This window comes from Bicyclus anynana, chromosome 14 (assembly GCF_947172395.1).
Source record: "Bicyclus anynana chromosome 14, ilBicAnyn1.1, whole genome shotgun sequence".
In the NCBI taxonomy this organism is placed as follows: domain Eukaryota; kingdom Metazoa; phylum Arthropoda; class Insecta; order Lepidoptera; family Nymphalidae; genus Bicyclus; species Bicyclus anynana.
The window spans coordinates 6,887,502-6,913,507 of record NC_069096.1 but is presented as its reverse complement, the minus strand read 5'-3'; the positions used below and the strand labels follow the sequence as shown (position 1 = coordinate 6,913,507).

Below are 26,006 nucleotides of genomic sequence, written 5' to 3'. Positions count from 1 at the left end.
TTGTGTATTGATGAAAAGTTATTAGAAATATAAAATCAATTTAAAAATTTTGGGTCAATGAAGTATATATAATAAATCATTCCGTCCTCACTCAGGTTTCTGATTTCAAATAATATCAAAAAACAAACTGAACAAAAAATCATCAAAATCGGAGCTGTTTCTGAGCAGGTCGAGGAAATATGCTCTATTGATTCCACTATTAGTAAACAATAGTATTAATTGTAAAGTTTAAGAGAAAAAGCGACATCTTGTAATGACTCCTCACAACTAACAAACCTGATAGTTGTATAAAATGGCATAGATGGCGTTACACCACAAAGGTAAATTGATTATTATTTCTGTAAACCAATGATTGGTAATTTGGTATTAAATATTTAGATTTACATTTAAATTAAAAGTAAAAGAAAATTACATATTATTTCTAATCGTTAAATGGTAGGTAGGTATTTATTCTCATTACTTATGAGTTAGTGCAGGTTTTTTACATAAAAATATGATGTACATGTCTACATTATTTTTGCCTGCTAGCCAGTCCAGTCATTGACTTCTCCAAGCGTTTCTAGTTGAAACTTTTCAAGGCCATACATGAGTAGTTATTTTAATTTATACCACAGTCTGTGGTGTGACCGGCAGCGACGGGGCCTCCGGCCTTCGGCCTTGGGGCCTTGCCTCGTGTTATCTGATTCCAAAAGTAGACTGTATTCAAAAGTACAGACTACAGAGTGCGTTCGATGAACACGATATTAAGAGTAATAGATACTAATTGTATTATTTGAAGTAAAAAAGTGTGTCTTATTTCATAATATCATGAAATTTAAATAAAAATATAGCACCAAAATATACCAGACAAAAAGCAACCAAAAATGTATGTACAACTTTTGAAAATGGTAAGTTGATTTGTTTTACGTATTTTTAGAACAGTTTAAACGTTGTTAGAGATCAATCAAGGCCTAAAATTTAAATAATTCAAGAAATACCTAGTGTAAAATATTTGTAAGGTACCTTACGAGTAATAATATTTTTAATAGCCTAAATAATCTAACCTAACCTAACGCAATTATAGTCATTTCAATAATATTTTTCTACCCGGTATTGGTAATAAAACAAGTAGGTATTGATTTAATTAATTACCTAGCATAAAAAGTAGCTTTTTATGTTTACATAATTGTATGATTGTTATTAGTAGTAATTTTTAATTCAGTATTTTTGGAAATAAAAGGAGTAAATAGTTTTAATTTTCTTTAATAAGTAAAAAATACATTTGAGATAACAGAACCTTCTTAACACACGATGCAGTCATGTCATGTCTATTACAGGGGTCAGACTGACACCCGATTGATCCTACTTGTTTTGTTAAGCGAACGTACGGATCCCTTAAAAAATGAAAATCAAACTTTCTAATCAGGCAAACTAAAAAATAACTTTAAACTTTGGTATAGAGTACACCTACCTACCTACTCGTATGAGTACCTATATGAATTACAAGCTTTTTGAGAAACTTTCGTATGTAAATTACTTTTAGAGAAAAATATGCATATATTTACAACGTGTAATATTTGAAGTAAATAGGTAGTGTACCTAATTAGAATTTAAATCTTCAAGATTAATTTATTCGTGACAATCATTAATTTATACGTTATTTCGTTGACACAGGTTAAATGAGTCATTTCTAGAATTTATACTTTACGTAATAGGATCAGTAGAAGTTGAACCCATCACGCTCCCATCAATGTCGTTTATTGGACTGTAACTAGGTAGGTATTTAGATAATAATCAGCGGTTATCTATTTGCGTCAATTACCTATAATAAGTATATCAGAGTAATAGTCAATAATATTATTTACAAATATACTAGGTTCAATTCGTCACGTATCAAAAGGGTGATATTTAAATATTGTTATTTATGTACTCAGCCATATTGTACATTATAAATACCTTATTACCTCTTATATACACAAGAGACGTGTATTTATGAGGTTATACTACGTTTTATATTATTACTGTTATATATTATATTTAGGAAGTTATACGATTAATCATTCTGATATCTAAATATATTTAAATTAATAATTTTTGTACATAAAATACTTCGAAATCTCCGAAACAGCTTGAGAAATTAGGATCTACGAGTAGTGGAGTATTTTGAAAAGGTTTTTTGGCGTCACAGAAGAAAACAAAAGCACGTTTTTCAAAAACGCTATCATATACGCTACATGAAGATGTAAAGTAAGGTTTGAAAAGTAAAACGAGCATATTAATATCTAAATTATGTACAGCATGGCGATGCAAGTAAATAAACGTGTAATTTATTAAAAAACAATAAAAAAAAACCGAACACCGCTCAGTCGCCCAGATGTTGATAATTTACTATATCAACGGAAAATTTAGTAGTATAAGTATATTATCGCCTTATCTCAATTTATAGTAATTTTAATCAAAATACAGGTAGATACAACTTTTATATACATACTCGTACTTTTTTACATTTTAAATTTGCTTCATTTGTTACAGATTGGGTTCACACTTTTGATGCTATTCTCTTTAACGCCAAATTTTGCTGAATCTGCAAATATTTTGTACATAATACCTTTCCCATCTATGTCTCATTATATATATTTAAGGTCGATTGGATTAGAATTAGCTAAAAGAGGGCACAATGTGACAGTCATAACGACACATTTAGAACAAAATCCACTGCCTAACTATCATCAAGTACAAGTGGTTAAAAGTAATTTCTGGGAATTAATTGGTAAGTAAAATTTTCTTAAGTCCGTCTATAAGAGTAACTGTCTCAGTCTAACACTGTTTTTCTTTTGTAGGTGGAGAAAAACCGAATGTCTTTGATATGGCAGATATATCTGCTGAAGAATTTCATAAAAAAATACATTGGCCAGGCAGCATAGGTCTAATAAATGTAGTATTGTCCTCACCTGAAGTAAAAGAGTTCTTAAAGAAAGACAATACTTTTGATTTAGTAATTTGCGAACAATTTTTTCTAGAAGCTTTGCATGCATTGTCGGCAAAATACAATGCTCCGTTGGCAATTATATCCACATTTGGGAACTGCATGAAGCATAATTTTGCGACGGGTAATCCGCTTCAGTTAGCTACAGTTACAGCGGAATATCTAGATGTACATAATCCCACAAGTTTTTGGGGCAGATTAAGGAACTTTTACTTCACCGTCTATGATTATTTTTGGTGGAAATATTGGTATCTTGGCAAACAAGAAGAGCTCGTTAAAAAGTATTTCCCAGAGTTGGGCGATAATACCCCAAGCCTTTATGAATTGCAAAGGGATGCTGCGTTAATGTTGATCAATAGTCACTTCAGCTACGATACTCCTTCTGCGCTGTTACCAAATATTGTAGAAATTGGCGGAGTTCATCTTACTTCCAATAATGCAAGTCTACCAGAAGTAAGATATAATTTTATCTGATTTACACATTAATTTTCAGTATACATTCAATTAAACTGGAATGATCTAATTTAGTATGTTAAAGTAATAATAGCAATTCTATTTCGTATCACATACCGTGGTAAAATGATCAAGATAATAAAAAGTCTGTACTTTTAGGTAAAATATAATATTGTCAGTATTTATACGAATACAATTAATATTTATTCATTTTTTTTAGGATTTGCAAAAGCTATTAGATGATTCGAAAGACGGAGTAGTATTCGTAAGCTTTGGATCTAATGTTAGAAGTTCTGAATTACCAAAACAGAAAAAGGATGCTTTTTTAAACGTATTTAGAGGCCTAAAACAGACTGTTTTGTGGAAATGGGAGGAAGATAATTTAGAAGGAAAACCAGATAATTTGGTCATACGCAAATGGCTACCTCAAAAAGATATTCTTGGTAAGTATTTTAATTTACCACAGTTCCAATTTTTTTAGGATAAATTTTCTTCATAGCCATCAAGACCAAATCCTAAAATGTAGGAAATCTTTGTTATTAATAGTAGATGGAGCAAGCAACCGAAAGGGGTGTGGATTTTATCCTCCTCCTAATAATGTAAGTCCGATTCCATCATAGATTGCATCATCACTTACCATCAAGTGAGATTGTAGTCAAGGGCTAACTTGTAAAAAAAAATGCCCACCTAATGCTAAATAAATAAAAAGCTATCACTAAGGACTCACAGACGTACTACGCCTTGTGCTAGCACTCGTCAATAACGCAGACTCAGAATACAGAAAAAATGTGCCTGAGGCCTAAATGTTAAGCCTGTTGTGCCTGCAGCTACGCTGACAACCAATAACCTAAAAACAAAATATATATATGTAGAATATTATTTGACCTAAATTAATAAGATTAAAACCATTAAACTTTATTATTTTTATATTTTAGAAAACAGGTACTATAGGAAATCGAAAAAGACCTAAAAAATAAATCCACTAATAGACTCGTTTGGTTCAGTTTTGCAATTTCATTAGTTATTACTTTACACTCGTAAAAGATGATTCTTATTTACAGCAAAATCAAAAGTAGATACTACAAAGGAGATAATAAGAAATTCTACTCCTAAGTTGGTGAATTTAATTCTAATAAATTATTGTTAATGTTTTGCAGCGCATCCTAATATCAAAGTATTTATTGGACACGGAGGTTTAATAGGCTTGCAAGAAACAATATTTAATGGAGTCCCTGTAGTCGGTATTCCTATATATGGCGATCAATACAACAATTTGCTTCTAATTGAAGAAGCTGGTGCCGGGAAACTTTTGAAATATCACAAAATAAATGAAGAAACTTTATATAAAACACTTAATGATATCTTAAACGATGATTCTTATATGAAAAGTGCTAAAGATATGCAACGAAGATGGAAAGACAGGCCAATGAGTCCAATGGATACGGCTATGTTTTGGTTAGAATATGTAATTAGAAACAAAGGTGCTGAATACATGAAGAATCCTGCGAGAAATATGAGTTGGTTTGCGTATACCATGGTGGATGTATATGCATTTATTTTAGTTATATTCATAACAGTAATAGGGAGTTTTGTTAAATTATTAATCACAGTCAAAAAATATTTATCTAAACCTCAGAAAAAGGTATCCACCAAGAAAAAACGGGCATGATTATCTAATGAAATTAATATATTTTTATGATGAGTTCATATAAATAAAATATGTATGTACAAAAAATTTAAAAAGCATGCAGAAAATAATACTATTGCTTTCTTCTCTTGTCAAATATTTATCAAAATAATAAAAATAACGCAAAAATAACCTCTGTCTATTATAGTTAATTATTTGTATTAATAATGACCTATATTAATAAGTAAGAGATCCGGCATTAGAAATATTTATACTAAACTCTTATGTGTTATTTATTAGCAAGAGTTGCAGATTATTAAAAACCTGTGTTTAAACAGGTTTTTAGTGTTATTTATATATCTTCATCAGTTATTTATCTGTCTAATATGTCAAATGAAAGCTTATTTTATGCTTCATTTTGGTTTCCTAGAGTTTGTACAAAAATGTGTTAAGCCGCAATTTTACTAGTCAACATATTTGCAATGTGTCACTGTTAATATTGTATACCTCATTATCATTTATTAGTGATAAGAAATATATCTTTTATTTCTTATCATTAATAAATAACAAATAAGGGTATATATTTCTAATGTTGGATCTTAGATCATATTATCATTTCGTTCGTTTTCCCAGCTCTAAATATATTCTAAGATTATTAAAAAAACGCCCATTATTACGTTGCTCTACGCGCATTGTAGATTCTGCAACTGAACGTCAACTCCTATGCCAATTTTGAAAATGGTGGTTTTTGGTTGGCCGTATTTTAAATTCCTATGCTATGTTAGTTTTTCTTTTAATTTCATTATAATTATAATATACTTAACAACATCTGTAACGTTTTTCGCGTATCGGTGTTACATTTTTACAAAATATGGCATAATAGATTCACAAATACGTTATGAAATAACATTCATAGAAATACAAAATGACTTCGTGATTTATATCCATGACATCATCGAGCTCTAAAAATGTTATTTACCTGAGAATCGTCCAAGTTTCGGACAAGAAAAATGGTCGCTAGGTTTGTATTAGCATATGAATAGAAAAATCACTTTTCTATTAAGGATACGACATCATGGAAGTGTGAAAGGGTGGAGCAGGTACGTTTTAACCCTAGGGTAATCGCGCACCTAAAATTAACGAGAGTGGTCGCATGGATTACATTATGTAGTCCATTTTCAAAGTAAAATAAAAATAATATTCTAATGTAATTTTTTTATACTTTGTGATATCATATAATTAATATAGCTTAATTTACTATATAAAAACAACGTTATGGGTTACGAAAATTATTATTGTAACGATCCGTAACCGATTTAACCGTAGTTACGATTTCTTTTCGAGTCGATATGTGTGCTGTAACCTTTAGTCAATCTCTGGCAGTTAAGTGCCTCCACCTCGTTATCTAAACTCAAAGTCAAAAGTAGAATTACTGACTATGAGTGCAATCGATGCACACGCTATATAAAGTGTTCGATTGGCGGTAAAACATATTGAATTATATTAATTATTATGCTATTTAATAAAAATATATATATTTCATTTAAGCAAAAATGTATATACAACATTTTAAAATGGTAAGTTATTTTTTTTATTTTATTCAATCAAAACCAAAAGTTTAAATAATGGGACATTTATTAAAAATATTTTGCAGGTAAAATATTATATTAAATACCTTTATCCAAACGCATTACCTAAACCTAAGCCTACGAGCATAACAAATTCGCAATGATCTATAAAATTCAAATAGTTTTTACAATAAACTCAATAGCTTTGTTACATTAGTATATACATAAGAATATTTTCATTTTTAACCGACTTCCAAAAAGGAGGAGGTTCTACGTTCAACTGTATGTTTTTTTTTTTTTTTTAATGTATTGTTAGCTGTGATTGATTATCATCGTCATCATTTTAAACGCATATTCGGCTCACTGTTGAGCTTGAGTATTCTCTCATAATGAGAGGGGTTAGGCCAATAGTCCACCACGCTGACCTAATGCGAATTGGCAGAATTCGGAGAATTAAATTTGGCAATAAAATAATATTAATATATTATTAATAAAATATAATAATATTTTATTAAAATTGACAATATTGGCTGGGTGTAGGGTGTTAATGATTTTTAAACTCAGATGCTAATGATAATTACCGGGTACGATGGCTTAACGTGCTCTCTGAAACACACCACTAAATTACCAACTTTGGGTTTAGAATTCAAACTGAAAATTCCTTAGAAGAAAGGAAAACTCAGTATCTTATAGCCATACCCAGGATTCGAACCCAACATCGTGATCCGAAACCAAAGAGGCTAATCACTTGACTGACGAGGTAGAGTAACTTAGTACGATGAGGGAGAGCCTAAAAGTAAAATTAATATCTCGTACCTAATATATGAATAGGAGCTGATGTTGGATGCTGGCGGCTCGAGACCTTTGTGCTTAGAGGTCCATGCAAGAGGCCAATGTCCTCCAGTGAACGTACATCGGCTGATAATGATGATGATTATATGAAGGTTACGTAAAGTTTGACTTTGACGGTGACTTTGCTGTTATTTCTCCTAGTATTCATCTGGGGTAGATCACTCTACTAACAATAACAATTAAATAATTGTATTACTCGTACTTATAGGTTTGCGGTCGTCTCTTATCAATAGCGGTAGGGTGGTAATTGTACATACATTACTACATTGTTATTTAAGTAGACACTCATGCATACTTAGCATACCTACTCAAGAAAATGTGTGTTTATAAAGCTAAAATAATATTGTCCTGATATTAGATAAATTTATCAACCTACCTTTAAGTATTAACGGAAAGTTTAGTAGATTTAATAGGTAGGTACTCGCCTTTTGCCGGCCCATCGACATTTTTATTTCCAAATATTGTTCAATGTACCGACACTCGACTTCAATTTCATTATTTTGATTTGCTTCGTTATTTACAGATTGGGTTTACGCTTTTAATGATATTTTCTTTGATGCCAAAATATAGTAAATCTGCAAATATTTTGTATGTAATACCTTTTCCATCTATGTCACACTATATAGCTTTAAGGCCAATTGGATTAGAATTAGCTCAAAGAGGACATAATGTGACTGTTATAACGACGCACTTAGAACATATTCCATTGCCTAACTATCATCAGGTACAAGTGGTAAAAAAAAGATTCTGGGAACTAATTGGTAAGTAAAATTTTCCCGACTAGGTTATAAAGAGTTGTCTCAGAATAACAGTGTTTATCTTTTATAGGTGGCGAAGCACCAAATATTTTTGATTTGACATCTTTATCTGCTGAAGAATTTCATAAAAAAATACATTGGCCAGGCAGCATAGGTCTAATAAATGTAGTATTGTCCTCTCCTGAAGTAAAAGAGTTTTTAAAGAAGGACAACACCTTTGATTTAGTTATTTGTGAACAATTTTTTCTAGAAGCTTTGCTTGCATTGTCAGTAAAATATAATGCACCCTTAGCAATTATATCCACATTTGGGAACTGCATGAAGCATAATTTAGCGACGGGTAATCCGCTTCAGTTAGCTACAGTTACAGCAGAATATCTAGATGTACATAATCCCAGAAGTTTTTGGGGCAGATTAAGGAACTTTTACTTCACTGCCTATGATTATTTTTGGTGGAAATATTGGTACCTTGGCAAGCAAGAAGAGCTCGTTAAAAAGTATTTCCCAGAGTTGGGCGATAATACTCCAAGCTTATATGAATTGCAAAGGGATGCTGCGTTAATGTTGATCAATAGTCACTTCAGCTACGATACTCCTTCTGCGCTGTTACCAAATATTGTAGATATTGGCGGAGTTCATCTTACTTCTTATAATGCAAGCCTACCAAATGTAAGATATAAATTTATATCATGTAAAATAAGCATGTATGGCCAGTATTTATTTAAATTAAAACAACCTAATCTTATTATTTTAGTTTAAATGAATTATTTTTGTTAAAGTTATAACAGTAATAACTCTATTTCATAGCATATTATAACAATAAAATGAATGAGATAATAAAAATTTGTCAAAAAGTAAATACTTTTTATTTCTCATTCGTTTTATTAATAAATAACAACGACCGTATAAATAATAACTAAAAAATAAAGTGAAATTTGTTAGTATTTATTCCAACATAGGTAAAAATATTAGATTATTTTTAGGATTTGCAAAAGCTATTAGATGATTCAAAAGAAGGTGTAGTTTTTGTAAGCTTTGGATCAAATGTTAGAAGTTCTGAATTACCACCACAGAAAAAGAATGCATTTTTAAATGTATTCAAGCGCCTGAAACAGACTGTTTTATGGAAATGGGAAGAAGATGATTTAGAAGGAAAACCAGATAATTTGGTTATACGCAAATGGTTACCCCAAAAAGATATTCTTGGTAAGTATTTAATTTTCCTAATGACCAATCTTCAAATTGGATCAAATCAAACCAAAAAATTAAAATATAGGAAATGGTTTCCACCGGATTAAATAATAAAAAATAGTTTGATGATGACCTGAATATACAGAAGTGGTGAAAAATCCAAGTAGGTACTTACTTAGATTTTATTTAAACAACATATTATTATTTTTTGCAGCTCATCCCAACATCAAAGTATTTATTGGACACGGAGGTCTAATAGGGTTGCAAGAAACAATATTTAATGGAGTCCCTGTAGTCGGTATACCTATATATGGCGATCAATACAACAATTTGCTTCTAATTGAAGAAGCTGGTGCCGGCAAACTTTTAGAATATCACAAAATAAATGAAGACACTTTATATGAAACTCTTAACGATATCTTAAACGATGATTCTTATATGAAAAGCGCTAAAAATTTACAACGAAGATGGAAAGATAGGCCAATGAGTCCAATAGATACAGCAATGTTCTGGTTAGAATATGTAATTCGTAATAAAGGTGCTGAATACATGAAGAATCCTGCAAGAAATATGAATTGGTTTGCGTATACCATGGTGGATGTATATGCATTTATTTTTGTTATAATCATAACAGTAATAGGATGTTTTGTTAAAATATTAATGACAGTCGCAAAATATTTATCTAAACCTCAGAAAAAGGTATCTAGAAAGAAAAAACGGGCATAATTTTTGTCAGCAAGCTGATTAATATTGACGATCATGGTTTAAACAAATGTACAAAAGAAATAAAAGCATGCAGAAACCTATACTATTTGTTTCTCATTCTTGGTCACTCCTGCTTGTTGGAAAGTCACCTAAATTTACAATGTTGTTGGCAACTCCTTAAATTTTAATTCCCACCTAGATACTATGACATTTTACCTTTTTCGGTATATACCGATACCTACTTACATCTGTAGAATAATTTATCGGAATTTTAAAATTAATAGTCTCTGAGCTAAGCCGTGGATGGACAGATGGACAGACCAACCTAAAAAAATGGAGATTTGAAAAAACATTTTACAGTTTGTTGTTCGGCCGAAACCTGCATTACTGAAATAAATTCTGCAAACTATGTAGATTTGTTCTTTTTTAATTAAATTGCTAATAGGTCATTCACCTTTTATTTATATTTGCAATTGCTTGCAATATATTTTAATTTGCAAAATAACGCCCTTTTTAACCGACTTCCAAAAAGGAGGAGGTTCTACGTTCGGCTGTATGTATGTTTTTTTATGTATGTTTTTTAAGAAAAATTACCTTATATTCATATTTCTAAGTTTCAATTTTAATACAACATAATAGCAACAGATATTGTAATCGATCGATTATTCTAATATTAAATTATTATATTCTATGCTTAAATTGTTAAAAAAAATTACAATAAAAGATTCACAAATATGTTATGAAATAACATTCATAGAATACAAAATGACTTCGTGATTTGAATCAGACTAAGTATGACATCATCCAGCTTTAAAATCCAACTAAGCCTGAGATAGAAATGTCCAAGTTTCGGACAAGAAAAATGGTCGCAGAATAAAGTGTATGCTAATCCAGTATTAGCATATGAGTAGAAGAATCACTGATCCATTAAAGTGTGTCGTATCTTTGAAGTGTGAAAGGGTGGAGCAGGTAGGTATTAAGGGCAGTTTAACTAGTAGCTAAGGTGCCATTAAGGTCTAAGACCTCGCCGTTCTCAGGCATCGTTTGTCATGCAAATAGAGAGTGAATAATTTATAGAAGACTCAGCCTCTAGTATAATGATCTTCGAAGCCGAATATCCTTTGGTAAGTGTCTGAGTATAATAATAGGAGATAGTTGCATAATTTATATTGACTCTTGTCGATTTTACAAAGGTCAACTAGGAAATAACGTGGTTAATTTTTATTTCATTAGGGTCTATATATCCTAGAAGGGAGAATTGCCCATTTGTGGGCCTTTAAAATAGGTAGGATCATGATAATGATAAAAATAATTCATCTTTCTTATATAAATAAAGTCTACGAGTCAAATAACAAATAGACAAACGAAGCATACAATTTTCACTGCCCGAATATTGATAGCAAAATCCTTCTACCAACACAAACAGGAGTTAAATTTTTGATCGCATATACAGTTAAAATTCCATAACAGCAAAATGCCCTTCATTTGGAAAACCAAATATAAGCTCAAAGTAGATCTAAAGCTATTTAAAGTACGAAAATCGGTATAGCAGTTTCGCATATTACAAGTAATTAGTGTTAAGGGTTTATATAAAAAAAAAACTATCTGTGTGTCAAATTGTATGCAAGTCGGTTCATTTGGTCGATTGTGAAATAGAAATCCAAACGCACCATGTTAAAATTTTCGAATGATTTTAGTTATAAACGCGGCTTAACATACATTTTTGAGAATAAAGGATTGTGCATCCGTAAAAATGGGGATTCGTATGTGCAAAACTGAGAGATGTTAGTCACGGATTACACGTTCCACAAAAAAGTCCAACATATGCTTACGAGGACAATGAGAATGCGCTGTCATAACGCCACCGGGTTTTGCTTTGGACATAAATAAGGGGACCCTGTCCACGGCTGCACGATGTCCGGCTCAATTTTTTTGCTGTATTTTGCTTTGTACCGTGGTTTTTGGTACAGAATTTCCCTCCGTTTATTCTGTTTTAACTGGCACTGGAATTAATCACTTTGTAGGCCAAAATGCAGCTGGTCAAATCTTTTATTATAGTGTCGTAGGCAGGTAGGTTACGTATTCAAAAATAAATTATAATTTTATTTGTATATTAACTAGATAATTATAAATGTTATTTAAACGGGTACATACCACGATAAAACGACGAGATTTTAAATAACATTCATAATGAACAACCACGAAATAAGTTTAAAATCATTAGATAATTATAATTACAAAAAAAAAGAAAAATGATTATAGAGTTTTCACAAATATATATGACAAGCTGACGCCCCGGAGTTTCACCCACGTAGTTCCCGTTCCCGTAAGAACTTACACTAATATTATAAAGCTAAAGAGTTTGTTTGTTTGTTTGTTTGTTTAATCTCAGGAACTACTGATCCGATTTGAAAAATTCTTTCCAACCAAACCAACCAAAAAGAATATTATATCTTGTGTGGTATGTTACAACAACGTCATTTTACATAGTAATGATAATGATGAGTTAAGGGTAAGGTTTAGATTTTGGTTGGTTTTTTTTTTCAGGAAGTACCAGACTAAGTGGGATTGTGGATTTCATTTTACTAATTTGTGCTTTCACACATGAGGGGCCTCTGTAATTCGAGGGCCCCTTAACGGCGGTAGCTACGCCCCTGGTGTCTGGTAGAGAATGTAATAGCTATAAAACGATTTTCTTAGTGACAATGCTCACTACCGAGTATAAATAAAAAAAATATTATTGGCACAAAAAACGAGGAAAAACAAAGATCTAAGCATAGAAAATGGTTCAACATAAAGATTTTATATCGTCGTGGGTTTGCACCTTATTTATAAGTTCGTTGTTCAGTGTTGTTCCAGATTTAATTTTACTTACTTTTGTTTTGAACCGTAGTTTCATACATGGCAGGAATAAATCAAGGTATATAAATACAAGATAAAGTCGTGCTGTTTATTCTTTTCTTTGTTCTCGTTTCTTGTACGAACGCAATTAAATTGAGGTTAAAGTTAAATCAGTTTTAAGGTTCACTTTGTTTACCGCTACTTAAGGATAACCGCAACTTCAGGTACCTGTCTGGATAATATATTTTATAATTGTGTGCTTGAGAGAAAGAAGATAATAAATAAATTAAGCTCTGATCATAGTGGTCAAATAATTACTATCTTAAATAATAAAACCAATAGCAATCAATGGGTAAAGTGTAGGCCAATAACTGAAAGTAAATTAAAGCGATTCAAAAACACAATTATTTCTAAAATTCCAAGTCTTGCATTTGAAAATAATCATCCAGACATGCTCTTTGGTACACTTTTCAAGACAATAGACAGAGAGTTTAGTAAAATTTTTAACTTTAAACGCATCAATGCTAGCCAAAAATTAAAGTTTAGCGAATGGGCTACTGTAGGCATTTACAAAAGTAGAGACAAACTGTACGAGTTGTACGAGGAAAAACAATATACTCAAACGCGAACTTATTTAGATTATGTAAAAAGTTACTCAAAAATTTTCAAACGTGTTTGTATTCTTGCGAAATCGTTACACATCAAACAGAAAATAATTGAGTCTGAGAACAAGATACAAACCACCTGGAATATAATTAATAGAGAATCAGGAAAAATCAAACCGCGGGATATCAGTTTTGAATTAATTGTCAATGACAAAAAGGTAAACACTGATATCGAGGTTGTTAATGCCTTTGAAGATTTTTTCCAGAATGTTCCTATCTTGTTAACTGATTCACTAGATTCGTCTGCTACGGAAGCCCAGAGACTATTAAGAGGCAATGTTAAAGAGTGCAACGTTCTTTTTGAATTTCACCACATAACTGTATCAGACATTAAAAAATCTTTCAATTTGTTAAAATTAAAAAGAACCGGAGATCTGTGGGGCATGTCAGTGAAAGTAATATCTAATATAATTGATGTCATTGCTCCCCACTTAGCCATTATTTTTAATGAATGTGTGGACTTAGGTATTTTTCCGAACCTAATGAAGCATGGCAAATTGATACCACTTTTTAAATCAGGAGACAAGTCAGATCTTAATAATTATAGACCGATTACAATATTGCCAACACTTAGCAAGGTCTTTGAAAAAATCATATTAAATCAACTTTTATGTCATTTTAATTTAAATAACTTGTTTCATCCTGAACAGTATGGTTTTACAAAAGGTCGCAATACAACTGATGCAGGGGCTAAACTTTTAAAACATATTTATGAAGCATGGGAAGGTTCTAAGAATGCTATTGGTGTGTTCTGTGATCTGTCCAAGGCGTTCGATTGTGTTGACCATAACACCCTTCTACTCAAGTTAAACTATGGCATCAAAAGTGTTGCACTCGATCTCATTGCCTCTTATCTCAGTGATAGAACACAAAAGGTATGCATAAATGATATAAAGTCGCACGGTTCCACTACCATAATGGGCGTCCCACAGGGTTCAATTCTGGGTCCTTTTCTATTTTTAGTGTACATAAACGATTTACCATACCATGTCAGCGGCATATGTGAGATTGTACTGTTTGCTGATGACACATCCTTAATTTTTAAGTCCGACAGAAATAAAGATAACTCTGACGACGTAAACCGTGCCATATCGCATGTGTCGCATTGGTTCACTGCAAATAATCTACTTTTGAATGCCAAGAAAACTAAATGTATTGAGTTTTCATTGCCAAATGTTAAAAAATTAGATAAGTCTATAATGATCGATGGTGAAACACTGGAAATGGAGAGTTCCACAGTTTTCCTGGGAGTGACCTTGGATTGTAAACTTCAGTGGGGTGCTCATATAGAAAAACTGTCTGGTAAACTTAGCTCAGCGGCATTTGCCGTGAGAAAAATAAGACAGTTTACTGATGTTGATACAGCTAGGCTTGTTTATTTTGCGTACTTTCACAGCGTAATGTCTTACGGTATTTTATTGTGGGGCAAGGCTGCCGATATACAATCTATATTTGTACTTCAAAAAAGAGCAATTCGAGCAATATATCAATTAAAATCACGCGAGTCCCTTCGTCAAAAGTTTAAAGAAATAGGTATACTAACAGTAGCCTGTCAATATATATATAACAGTATAGTATATGTAAGACAAAATATTAATTTGTACAAACGAAAAGGAGATTTAAACCCACGTCTTACTAGACACGGGCATAAGTTAGTTATTTCTGCATATCGTCTCCAAAGAGTAAAAAAATCTTTTGTAGGTTTGGGTGTACTCTTCTATAATAAGATCCCCAAGACTGTGATGGACCTGCCAATGAATAGCTTTAAGCAATGTGTTAAAAAACATTTACTTAGTCGAGGGTACTACAACATTGATGAGTTCCTTAATGATAAAGATGCTTGGAGGCCGTTGGATCAGCTTCCACCTTCACACAGAAAGTAAAACTATAAGAAATGTAAACAGTACTTGTTATTAATTGTAAATTATAATACTGTATGACTTTTTCAAAAGAGCAACTGTTGAGTTTCTTGCCGGTATCTTCTCAGCAGAACCTGCCTTCCGAACCGGTGATAGAATCTTTACAAATAGTCAACTGACGTGTCAAAAGTGCTTGTAAACTGAGCCTACTTGAAATAAATGATTTTTGATTTTGATTTTGATTTTGATTTTACCACTTCATCTATAACTTTCCAATACTCCATACACCACTTTCCAACCATTCATTCATAATATGTTATGGGTCTTATTTTTTCTCATGTTAAAGTTTGAAATAAAATGTGTGAGATTTAATTGAATTGTGGACATTGTTCATTTTCATAAATAAGAATTAGGTATTATCTACCTATATGGATGTTTTTTTTAGATTGATATACACTTGGGTAATTTTCAGTGGCGTGTACAAGGCCTTTAACTGTGGTAGGCATTAGATATATAGGTAGGTACGTAAAATTGTACAAAATGGAAAACTTTTTCTTCAATACAGGTTCATAATGAGATCTTAAAGTAAGCAGTGCATTATTGCATCTATGAAGTGCACTTCACTGTTAATTCAAAAGAATTAACAATTAAATCAGTATCAGCGGCGAAGAGTCCATACAGGCTGAATCCCGTCGGGTTACCTTTTAAAAATCCATTCATACATATTCATTATCGTAATGAATATATGTATGGATATGAGAAACCGGAGTTTGTGTTTAGCGGTTAGAATTTCCTATTCTTTGGGACGTCTTACCTTAGTCAACATTCCATTCTTCGCCACTGCTCAATATTATATTATATCCTACTTCAAACTTTTACCTACTTGACATTTTTATATACTTAATAATTAGAACGAGTTGCGAAGCTGAAGTGGCAATGGGCGGGGCACATAGTGCGAAGAGCCGATGGACGTTGGGGTCCCAAAGTGCTGGAATGGCGACCCCGCACTGGTAAGCGTAGTGTTGGCCGACCCCCCACCAGGTGGACTGACGACATCTAGCGAGTCGCAGGGATTCGCTGGATGCAGGTGGCTCAGTATCGTGATGTTTGGAAGTCCCTACAAAAGGCCTATGTCCTGCAGTGGACGTCCATCGGCTGATATGATGATGATGATGATGAATAATTAGAGATAGTACAAGTAGTATTATTAATACCGTACGTTTTAGGATTTAAAGCTATTCCACGCATAGCACAATATTTTAACTGCGGAATTGCCATATAAAAAATGCTACGAGTTTTTTAGTATCTAGTCTTGAGGTATTATTACATTAACACACGTTAACACTTTAACGTGTTACTTACTGATTTGTTAGAGTAACATTAGTTATTTTGTGATATGTTAACTGCCTCGTTAGACTACTTACTAACCGGATTGTTGAAGAGGTCATCAGGAACTGGTGAAATATATTCATTTTCTAAAATTTATGAAGCTACATAATATTACAATACGAAAGATTAGAAGAAGGGAATTGATATCAAAAAATAATTAGGTGTTATCTTACATTGAATTTTTAGTAGTATAAAAGGATAATCATAAATTAAAATAAATTCAAAAATGAAAAAAAAACTGTAAATGATTATGTAATATTTATTATTTTTCTCATTTTTGAATTTATTTTATTTTATGATTATCCTTTTACTACTAAAAATATAATTTAAGACTAAGATACAATTTTATATTAACATTAAAAAAGTACATATAAAAAAATACAATTTAAACAATTCTTAGACATAAATCTGGTATAAAATAAGTGGCGGTGGTAGGTAAGTATACCAGGTATTTTATACCTTACCTTCATAGGTACGCCGTTACATAGATATTATATCATAGTAATTAAATAATATCCCATTATAAATAATATCAAAGTGCGATAAGCCTTGTTACATTTTATCAACGAGAATACTAGCTAGATAAGATAATAAGTAATGTTACTCGAAAATCTTCCGCCTTTTACTTTGGCGTTAGCAAACTAAATTACATACAGGTGGCTCGTAATATTCTCCCATACATCTGGAATGTATGATATATAAATTTGGACACGTGCGTAGCGTGTTAAGTTAGCCACAGTTCACTACGTGAAACGTGAACATAGCTACAGGATTGAGGACAGAGGATAGTGAGATCAATACAATGTTGTCACTAGGTCACTTGTGAGGTTATAATTTGTATGGAAATATTTTGTTATCAAGTTAAATGAACGTGAATTGTCAATTGTGACGTTATTTGTTTTTTTAATAATACAGCTTTCGTATAATATTATATCAACGCAGAGTTAGTACAGAGATAGTGCAACGTAAACAAGATAAATTGGTGTTCATGCGAACAATAAACTAAATTAGTTCAGTATTTTGTGATAATGGCTGTGAATATAACTAGATTCTCTAAACTGTGGCCCGTTGTGTGTAATGTTAATAATTTCAGAACATTGTCGACGACATGCTCATACGGCGCAAAAGTAAGTTTTAACTGGGAAGACCCTTTGAATTTAGATCGTCAATTACATGACGACGAAAAGGCAGTTCGGGACTCATTGAGAGCTTATTGTAAAGAGAAACTTATGCCGAGAGTAATAGAAGCAAATAGAAACGAAGTGTTCGATCGGGCAATTTACAAAGAAATGGGCGAGTTAGGGATTCTCGGATGTACTATTAAGGGCTACGACTGCGCGGGTGTATCATCCGTTACTTACGGACTCATTACAAGGGAATTGGATGGAGTAGATTCCTCGTATAGATCAGCTATGAGCGTTCAGAGCAGTTTAGCGATGGGAGCAATTTACATGCACGGCAGCGAGGAACAAAAGCAAAAGTACTTACCGAAAATGGCTAAAGGAGATTTAGTTGGTTGCTTTGGTTTGACCGAACCTGACTTCGGTAGCGATGCTGGGGCGTTGGTAACGAGGGCAAAACATGATTCAAAGTCAAAAACCTATACTCTTAGTGGATCAAAAACATGGATAACCAATTCGCCTATCGCTGATATACTTATAATCTGGGCCAAAACAGAGGACGATAAAGTAAGAGGTTTTATAGTTGACCGATCCCAAGTTAAAAAGGGACTGGACACGCCCCGAATCAATGGTAAATTTTCTTTGAGAGCTTCGGCAACGGGCATGATATTGCTCGACGAAGTAGTTATACCGGAGGAGAATTTATTGCCTGGCGCAGTAGGTATGAAGGGGCCTTTCGGATGTCTCAATAATGCGCGATACGGGATCGCTTGGGGCGTTCTCGGTTCGGCTGAAACATGTTTGCGGATAGCTCGTGAGTACACATTAGATAGGAAACAATTTGGGAGACCGCTCGCTTCAAACCAGCTGATACAAAAGAAATTGGCCGACATGATTACAGAAATAAGCCTCGGTTTCCAAGCTTGCCTACACGTAGGACGTCTTAAAGATGAGGGTCTAGTAGCTCCTGAAATGATTTCTCTTTTGAAAAGAAATAACTGTGGAAAGTCCTTGGAAATTGCGAGAGTTGCACGAGACATGCTCGGTGGTAATGGTGTTTCTGACGAATACCACGTTATAAGGCACGTTATGAACTTGGAGGCGGTTAATACTTATGAAGGCACACACGACGTTCACGCTTTAATATTGGGTAGAGCGATAACTGGCATTCAAGCATTTTTCTAAATTATTTTGTATTTTATATTATATTAATTATATTTTTGTAAATTATTACACACTGAGCCCCGGTTATACACGCACAGATACCATTCTTGTGGGATTATCAGTATGAAAATTACCTTGTGTTTTATTAAAAAAAAACAAAATCCATCTCTGTGCTAAATTTCAAAATGTTAATTTAAGTATTTATTTGTTCATAGATTACTGTCAATTGAAACATCGCTACCGAATTTTAAAGACTATGTATGATATTGTATGTTTAATCATTAAACTTTAAAGACTGTATAATAATGTGCAGTAGATGTGGCCGTGACTTATGACCGAGATGTCAAAAGTTTGATTCCCAGCACGGTTTAATTTAAGAATTAATCCGTACTTAGCCGTTCATGTAGGTAGGAACGGTTTGGCCTCTTGAAATCTGCTGCTTTCAAAGCCACCATAGTTCGGTAGAAGCATAGACTGACAAACTTTTAATTTTCATAAAATGTGGTATGTCTGGCTTTTCAGGCTCATAACCCATAATAACATTAATGCAATACTTTGTACCTGCATAATTGAATAACATATGTAGACGTAAAGTGTGGATGCAATTTAAAATTATGTTACGCGGTAGTTTGTATTAATGTTGCCTGTTGACATATGTCCAGAAAAACTTGTGTTCACACTGAAAACGAGATTCAATACTCAGTCACAGAAAACATGTTTTTTGATTTGATTCAGTTACAACCTTGTTATTAAGTTTTATCCAATGACCATTTTAGTACCTACTTAAATGCAAACTCACCTTGTAATTGGGCAGTGCCACGGTATACCTGTACATTTTACGAGCCAATTTAGAATATATTTATCATGTATATATATTTTTATCATGTATAATGTTAATTATATGTATAACGGTTACAATGCACGTAACTGTTTCGCAGAGGTGATAAATGTATTATTCTGTTGTAAAATTATTTTTCATTATTATTAAATTATAATTATTTATAATAAAGTACGCATTGTTTTCTTTTAATTTTGAACATTAAGAATTTACTTTAGTCTTACTCATATTTATAATTATACTTTAGTAAATTAAGAGCAATCTGTGTTATATCAGAACCTGAATGTGTTATCAGAATTAGTTGTTGCAGTTAGATCATTATAATCTCTTAAACTCAAAAACTGCTAGGCCAATTTAATTTGTTTCTTTTTGGTTCATTTGCAGGCATTCTTGAAATTAAAAAAAAAAATCGGAAACCCAAAAAGAGCATTATGCATAAGAACATTTATAAGGTGGTGCAAAATTCACATTCACTAGTGTCTTCAAATTTACTAGAATAGCTTCAATAAAAAAAAATCATTGGAGGCGCCGGGTATCGATCCCGGTACCTCTCGCATGCTAAGCGAGCGCTCTACCATCTGAGCTACGCCCCCTGTTACAATTCGATCGAAAATGTTTTCATGTTATGGCTGCTCTCTCGAAATATTGCAAAATGTTTTAATGTTTTAATTAATTAAATTAAATATTTATTAATAAAATATATGCTCCAAAAAATATGATCAACTGCAGTTTATACGTAAATAATGCTCGTATTATTCATATCATATTATGGATTCCTCAGTTTAGATAGCTAAATAATTAATTAATGAAACACGTCATGTTTAAATTATTCGTCTATTAATTATACGAATAATGAATGAATTCCAGCATTTATTTTTAGTAATGCTAATTTCCTAAAATTTCTATTGAATATTTTGATATAACAATCGAGGTAGGTTTGATGCAATTTTTTTTATCATAATTTGGTATTCGATTTGCTATGAAGACTTTTGTGATGGGTAATTGTATTTCAAATACGTACGTATAATATTTACGAGGGTCTTAAACAAGGAAAATGTTCCCTTAATACAAAACGTGTTCCCTTTAAACGCCATCATAAAATACTTATGTAATAACGTTTACTTGGAGCATTATTCTTTGGAGACAAGAATGACTATTTTGGAGATAATAAGGGGAAATCGTTTTTCTCCCGGAACACAATTTTGGTTGATAGCTGTATTTTTCCACACCGGGCTCTGAGATGCGCCGCGATATCACTACCTCGGAATATTTATTTTAATGAAACGACGAGAGAATAAGAAATAAGTACACAGTTATTTCACTTGGGGTATGTATAAGAGAAATAAACGGTTAATGTTCTTTTTTTGCCGAGTACCTACATTTGGACGGCCTCCGTGGCGCAGTGGTATGCGCGGTGGATTTATTAGATGAAGGTCTTGGGTTCGATCGATCCCCGGCTGGGCAGATTGAGATTTTCTTAATTTGTCCAGGTCTGGCTGGTGGGAGGCTTCTCAGCCGTGGCTAGTTACCACCCTACCGGCAAAGACGTACGTAAGCGATTTAGCGTTCCGGTACGATGCCTTGTAGAATGCGAAAGGGGTGTGGATTTTCATCCTCCTCCTAACAAGTTAGCCCGCTTCCATCTTAGACTGCATCATCACTTACCATCAGGTGAGATTGTAGTCAAGGGCTAACTTGTAAAGAACTTTGCGACTTTTGCACCTACCTGCAACTAGCGCCTGTAGTATGTCAGTTATTTTTTTCAATTTGTTTTCGAAATTAGGGTAAACTACTAAAAGCCGACTTTAAGTGAGTTGACTTCATTCCCAATTTATTTTAATAAGCTTTCAGTTTAAAATTATCAAAATTATGCCTTTTAATTTCCTATCAAAAGAATTTAAAATAAACTTGGTTTTTAACATTTTGCATTCGTTAAAAGGTTTAAATTTTGATTTGCCTACTTTGAATAATAGATACCTTTAATAATAATTAGATAAGTATATTGTTTTTATACGGTATTATAATAATGTTTACTAACTGCTTTTTAATTTTATTCAATAGTATAGTAGACACCCGCTATTTTTTCGCGTGCATTCCTACACTGCCCTAAGTATCCTATGTCTGTCTCCTGGTTCTAAGCTACCTCTTCACCAATTTTCAGCCAAATCAGTCCAGTCGTTCTTAAGTTATAAGTAGTGTAACTCACATGACTTTCTTTTATATAAATACTTTCAACTACCTCTACCCTGCACCTACCCTACCCCTACACTACCCCTACCTTACCCCTACCCTACCCCTATCCTACCCCTACCCTACCCCTACCCTACCCCTACCTACCCCTACCCTACCCTACGCCTACCCAACCCCTACCCTACGCCTACCTTACCCTTACCATACCCCTACCCTAACCTTACCCTACCCCTACCCTACGTTGAAATTTTTCCTGAATTTTCTTTGCTATAAAGCATATACGGAGCCCGAGACCTTTTCAACGAATGCAAAACCGTGGAAATCAGTTCGTGCGTTCCGGAGTTATAGCGTCAGGAAGGAAACCCGACTTTTTTTTATAAAAAGTATCCTATGTCCTTCTCCTGGCTCTAAACTACCTCCCTACCAATTTTCAGCTAAATTGGTTCAGTCGTTCTTGAGTAATAAGTGGAGTAACTAACACGACTTTCTTTTATATATATAGATAAAGATATAGATTTGTATGTTTAGTCAAAAGTTATATCCACGCTATTTACACGCTAATATATTATCCTACTTTACCCTCATAAGCATAGTAGTGTGATAACAAACAGTTTTGTCGCGAATCACCTAATGAAGCATCATTTTATGTGCGCGACTACCACCCTTACTGTTTACTAGCTGAATAATAAGCTTATGCTATTCATGGGAATAGTCATTGTTATTTTGGGGAGTGAAAAAATGAACTCGAATAAACAGAAAGAAAATGTAGAACCTAGCTTTTTGTGACAATGACTTATTGGTATTACCATCCATGCTTATTTCTTCTGCTATTATTTTTCTCTCATTTATTTATTTACGTTTTTTTTTAATATTTAACAATATTAATAAAATATAATATGAAAATCAACCTTTTTTTTATTCTTTACAAGTTAGCCCTTGACTACAATCTCACCTGATGTTAAGTGATGATGCAGTCTAAGATGGAAGCGGGCTAACTCGTTAGGAGGAGGATAAAAATCCACACTCCTTTCGGTTTCTACACAGCATCGTACCGGAACGCTAAATCGCTTGGCGGTACGTCTTTGCCGATAGGGTGGTAACTAGCCACGGCCGAAGCCTCCCACCAGCCAGACCTGGATAAATTAAGAAAATCTCAATCTGCCCAGCCGGGGATCGAACCCAGGACCTCCGTTTTGTAAATCCACCGCGCATACCACTGCGCCACGGAGGCCGTCAAACCTCCCCCGCTGCGGGATATTTGAGTGCCCAAGCAACGGTGGTCAGGGCTACAGAGTGAGGAACCTCTTCACAATACGCGCCGTCTCAAAAATCAATGCCTTCTGTATCCGACTCTTAATAAAGCAGTTAAGCGAAAGCTTCTTAAGAAGTTAGTCGAAGCTTTTCGCTATAAGACCATTGACTCAAACTATCGGAACATATTATTAAAGATCAAAAGAAGCAGGGTACATGTTTAATCCGTTAATTAACTGCTATGCTATATAAAACCTAAAATCTAACTATTAAAATGAAATATAATTTTTCCTATTTCCAGTTCAAATGGCATCCAGTGAATTGAAAGCAAAATCTAGTCGATATATCGCAGTGCTGAAATATTTGCACTCTCATTAGCCAGTCTGTATTGACAACGGCTGACATTCGCGAGAGCAATTCGAGCGCAGCATTTTACTAATTAAATACGCGTCAACGTACCGTGTACTACCAGTACTGCACAATTATTGTAATCCATTGTATTGATAATTTAATAGCTTAACTGCCTCATTGGTCCCGTGGTTAGCTGGTTCAGGACAATGAGGTCCAGAGTTCGAATCCCGGGTCAGGCCAACAAAAACAAAATAGGTTATTGTGATTTTTCTTACAAGGAAAATCTTAATAGAGGCCTGGAGTTGGGAAGTTGGCGGTGTTAGTACACCCCCGTGACTCGGAGAGCACGTAAAGCCGTCGGTCCTGCGCCTGATCTCTCACCGGTCGTGTCGGTCCCGTCGGATTTCGAGAGAGAGGGAAGAGAGAGTGCACCTATGTTTGCGCATACACTTGTGCACTATAATATCTCCTGCGTACAAGGTTAATCTCACCATGAGATTAGCCGCCGTGACCGAAAAGTCGGTCGGGAGCATATTATTATTATTATTATGATTTACAGCGATATTCAGTGTTTTTACCCTACTGCTGATACTAGGTTGCGTTGTTCTATGTATTTGCGTGTTTTTGTATATTACTGTAAGTTGTAAGCCCTTTTACGGATTTAACACTATCTGGACCCTTTTTCTTAATTGGTCCAGGTCTGGCTGGTGGGAGGCTTCGGCCGTGGCTAGTTACCACTCTACCGACAAAGACGTACCGCCAAGCGATTTAGCGTTCCGGTATGATGTCGTGAAGAAACCGAAAAGGCGTGTGGATTTTCATTCTCCTCCTAACAAATTAGCCCGTTACCATCTTAGACTGCATCATCACTTCCCATCAGGTGACATTGTAGTCAAGGGCTAACTTGGAAAGAATAAAAAAAAAGATAAACCCTTGAAACCTCTCAAAGGCACTAAAGTCCATTGTAACAGCAGCAAGCAACCCCTATAACATGCATTTCTATGCACTCACAAATAACTTGTCTTTTTAGTGGTACGACTCGGAATCGGTCATACAATACCACAAACCTTACACCTCTTTGTAATAATTAGCTTAGATTACTAACACAAGTATGATGAAAACTTATATAGGTATATTACATTGCTATAAGATTAACGTCTGCAAAGGAATGTTAAATGAAAAACTGAAGCTTCCCAAAGACTTTTAAATAGCTAAAGCTGCTTAAACGAATTCCCTTCGAAACTAAACTAAATGCAAATTCCGTAAAAAATGCAGCCTTTCCGCTCGATATTATAAACGTTGTAACCTGAATAAAAGGCGCCTGAATAAGTTTAAAAAGGTGTATTAAAATCGACAAGACAGAATAATTTTCAGAGCTAAACGAGCAATTATCCAGTGCCTTTTTACCTCGACCACTCAACTCTTTTATCTCGGACTCTACAACGGGCGAAGACATAGTTTTAATTGGAGTCCTTTACTACAGCGCTAACAATCTTTTCATTAAAAATTCAACTTCTGACGTTTAAGGAACACTTTATAAAGAACTTAGAATTATTATTCAAAGGCTCTATTAATTGTTTTCAACTAACTACAGCGTCTAGTTTAAAACGTAGTTTTAGCTAGAAAATAAAAAGATGTTTCTTGTATGCCAAAACAATTTTAGTGGGTATAACAATTACGTATTTAAGTTATCGTACTGAAAATATCAAAACCATCAGCGAAAAGCCTTCCTGTTTCCCATAATGCACTTCAGTTGTTTGTCGGGTACATTCTCTAATGTTGTCCATTTTCGTCTCGGAGATAGGCCTTTTGTAGGGACTTCCATATATCACGATCCTGAGCCACCTGCATCCAGCGAATCCCTTCGACTCGCTTAATGTCGTCAGTGGTGGGAGGTTGATCACTGCGTTTTCTAGTATGAGGTCGCCATTCCAGCACCTTGGAACCCCGACGTCCATCAGCTTTTCGTACTATGTGCCCCGCCCATTGTCACTTCAGCTGCGCGACTCGTTGAGCTTTTTATTACGGTGATTCTGGTACTTTTGCGGATCTCCTCATTTCTGATTCAATAACGCAGAGATACTCCGAGCACAGGTCGTTCCATGCGTGACTCTGAGCTTTCTCAAAGCAATGAGAGGGCTCATGAAATAGATGATGAATATAAATAAAAATGTTTAACGTACTTAATGAGTTTTACTGAAAATATAAATTTTTAGTC

The 26,006-nt window shown here is 33.7% G+C and overlaps 3 protein-coding genes and 1 non-coding gene across 4 annotated transcripts; 3 read left to right on the top strand and 1 right to left on the bottom strand.

Annotated features, from left to right (window-relative positions):
- Positions 1–610: 610 nt before the first annotated feature.
- LOC112047346 (UDP-glycosyltransferase UGT5) lies at positions 611–5,237 on the top strand. The gene is made up of 5 exons (XM_024084441.2): positions 611–887; positions 2,512–2,749; positions 2,820–3,418; positions 3,639–3,861; positions 4,576–5,237. The coding sequence occupies exons 1-5, from the start codon at positions 864–866 to the stop codon at positions 5,085–5,087; spliced, it is 1,596 nt and encodes a 531-aa protein (XP_023940209.2). The 5' UTR covers positions 611–863; the 3' UTR covers positions 5,088–5,237.
- Positions 5,238–5,385: 148 nt separating this feature from the next.
- Positions 5,386–10,437, top strand: LOC112047347 (UDP-glycosyltransferase UGT5-like). Its single transcript, XM_052885413.1, has 5 exons — positions 5,386–6,622; positions 7,989–8,226; positions 8,294–8,892; positions 9,207–9,429; positions 9,629–10,437. Exons 1-5 carry the CDS (start codon positions 6,599–6,601, stop codon positions 10,138–10,140), a joined length of 1,596 nt encoding a protein of 531 aa, XP_052741373.1. The 5' UTR covers positions 5,386–6,598; the 3' UTR covers positions 10,141–10,437.
- Positions 10,438–17,646: 7,209 nt separating this feature from the next.
- Positions 17,647–20,170, top strand: LOC112047344 (glutaryl-CoA dehydrogenase, mitochondrial). The gene has a single exon (XM_024084439.2). The coding sequence runs from the start codon at positions 17,902–17,904 to the stop codon at positions 19,177–19,179; it is 1,278 nt and encodes a 425-aa protein (XP_023940207.1). The 5' UTR covers positions 17,647–17,901; the 3' UTR covers positions 19,180–20,170.
- Positions 20,171–20,516: 346 nt separating this feature from the next.
- Positions 20,517–20,589, bottom strand: Trnaa-agc (transfer RNA alanine (anticodon AGC)). The gene has a single exon. It is a non-coding gene; the product is annotated as a tRNA-Ala (tRNA).
- Positions 20,590–26,006: the final 5,417 nt, after the last annotated feature.

What these genes read in the sequence shown, in the direction of transcription:
- LOC112047347 (XM_052885413.1), top strand. Translation starts at nt 6,599, where the DNA reads ATGTATATACAACATTTTAAAATG. An exon ending in ATAATGCAAGCCTACCAAAT is followed by an intron (nt 8,893 to 9,206) that starts GTAAGATATAAA and finishes GATTATTTTTAG; the next exon opens with GATTTGCAAAAGCTATTAGA. An exon ending in ACCCCAAAAAGATATTCTTG is followed by an intron (nt 9,430 to 9,628) that starts GTAAGTATTTAA and finishes TATTTTTTGCAG; the next exon opens with CTCATCCCAACATCAAAGTA.
- LOC112047344 (XM_024084439.2), top strand. Translation starts at nt 17,902, where the DNA reads ATGGCTGTGAATATAACTAGATTCTCTAAACTGTGGCCCGTTGTGTGT.
- LOC112047346 (XM_024084441.2), top strand. Translation starts at nt 864, where the DNA reads ATGTATGTACAACTTTTGAAAATG. An exon ending in ATAATGCAAGTCTACCAGAA is followed by an intron (nt 3,419 to 3,638) that starts GTAAGATATAAT and finishes CATTTTTTTTAG; the next exon opens with GATTTGCAAAAGCTATTAGA. An exon ending in ACCTCAAAAAGATATTCTTG is followed by an intron (nt 3,862 to 4,575) that starts GTAAGTATTTTA and finishes AATGTTTTGCAG; the next exon opens with CGCATCCTAATATCAAAGTA.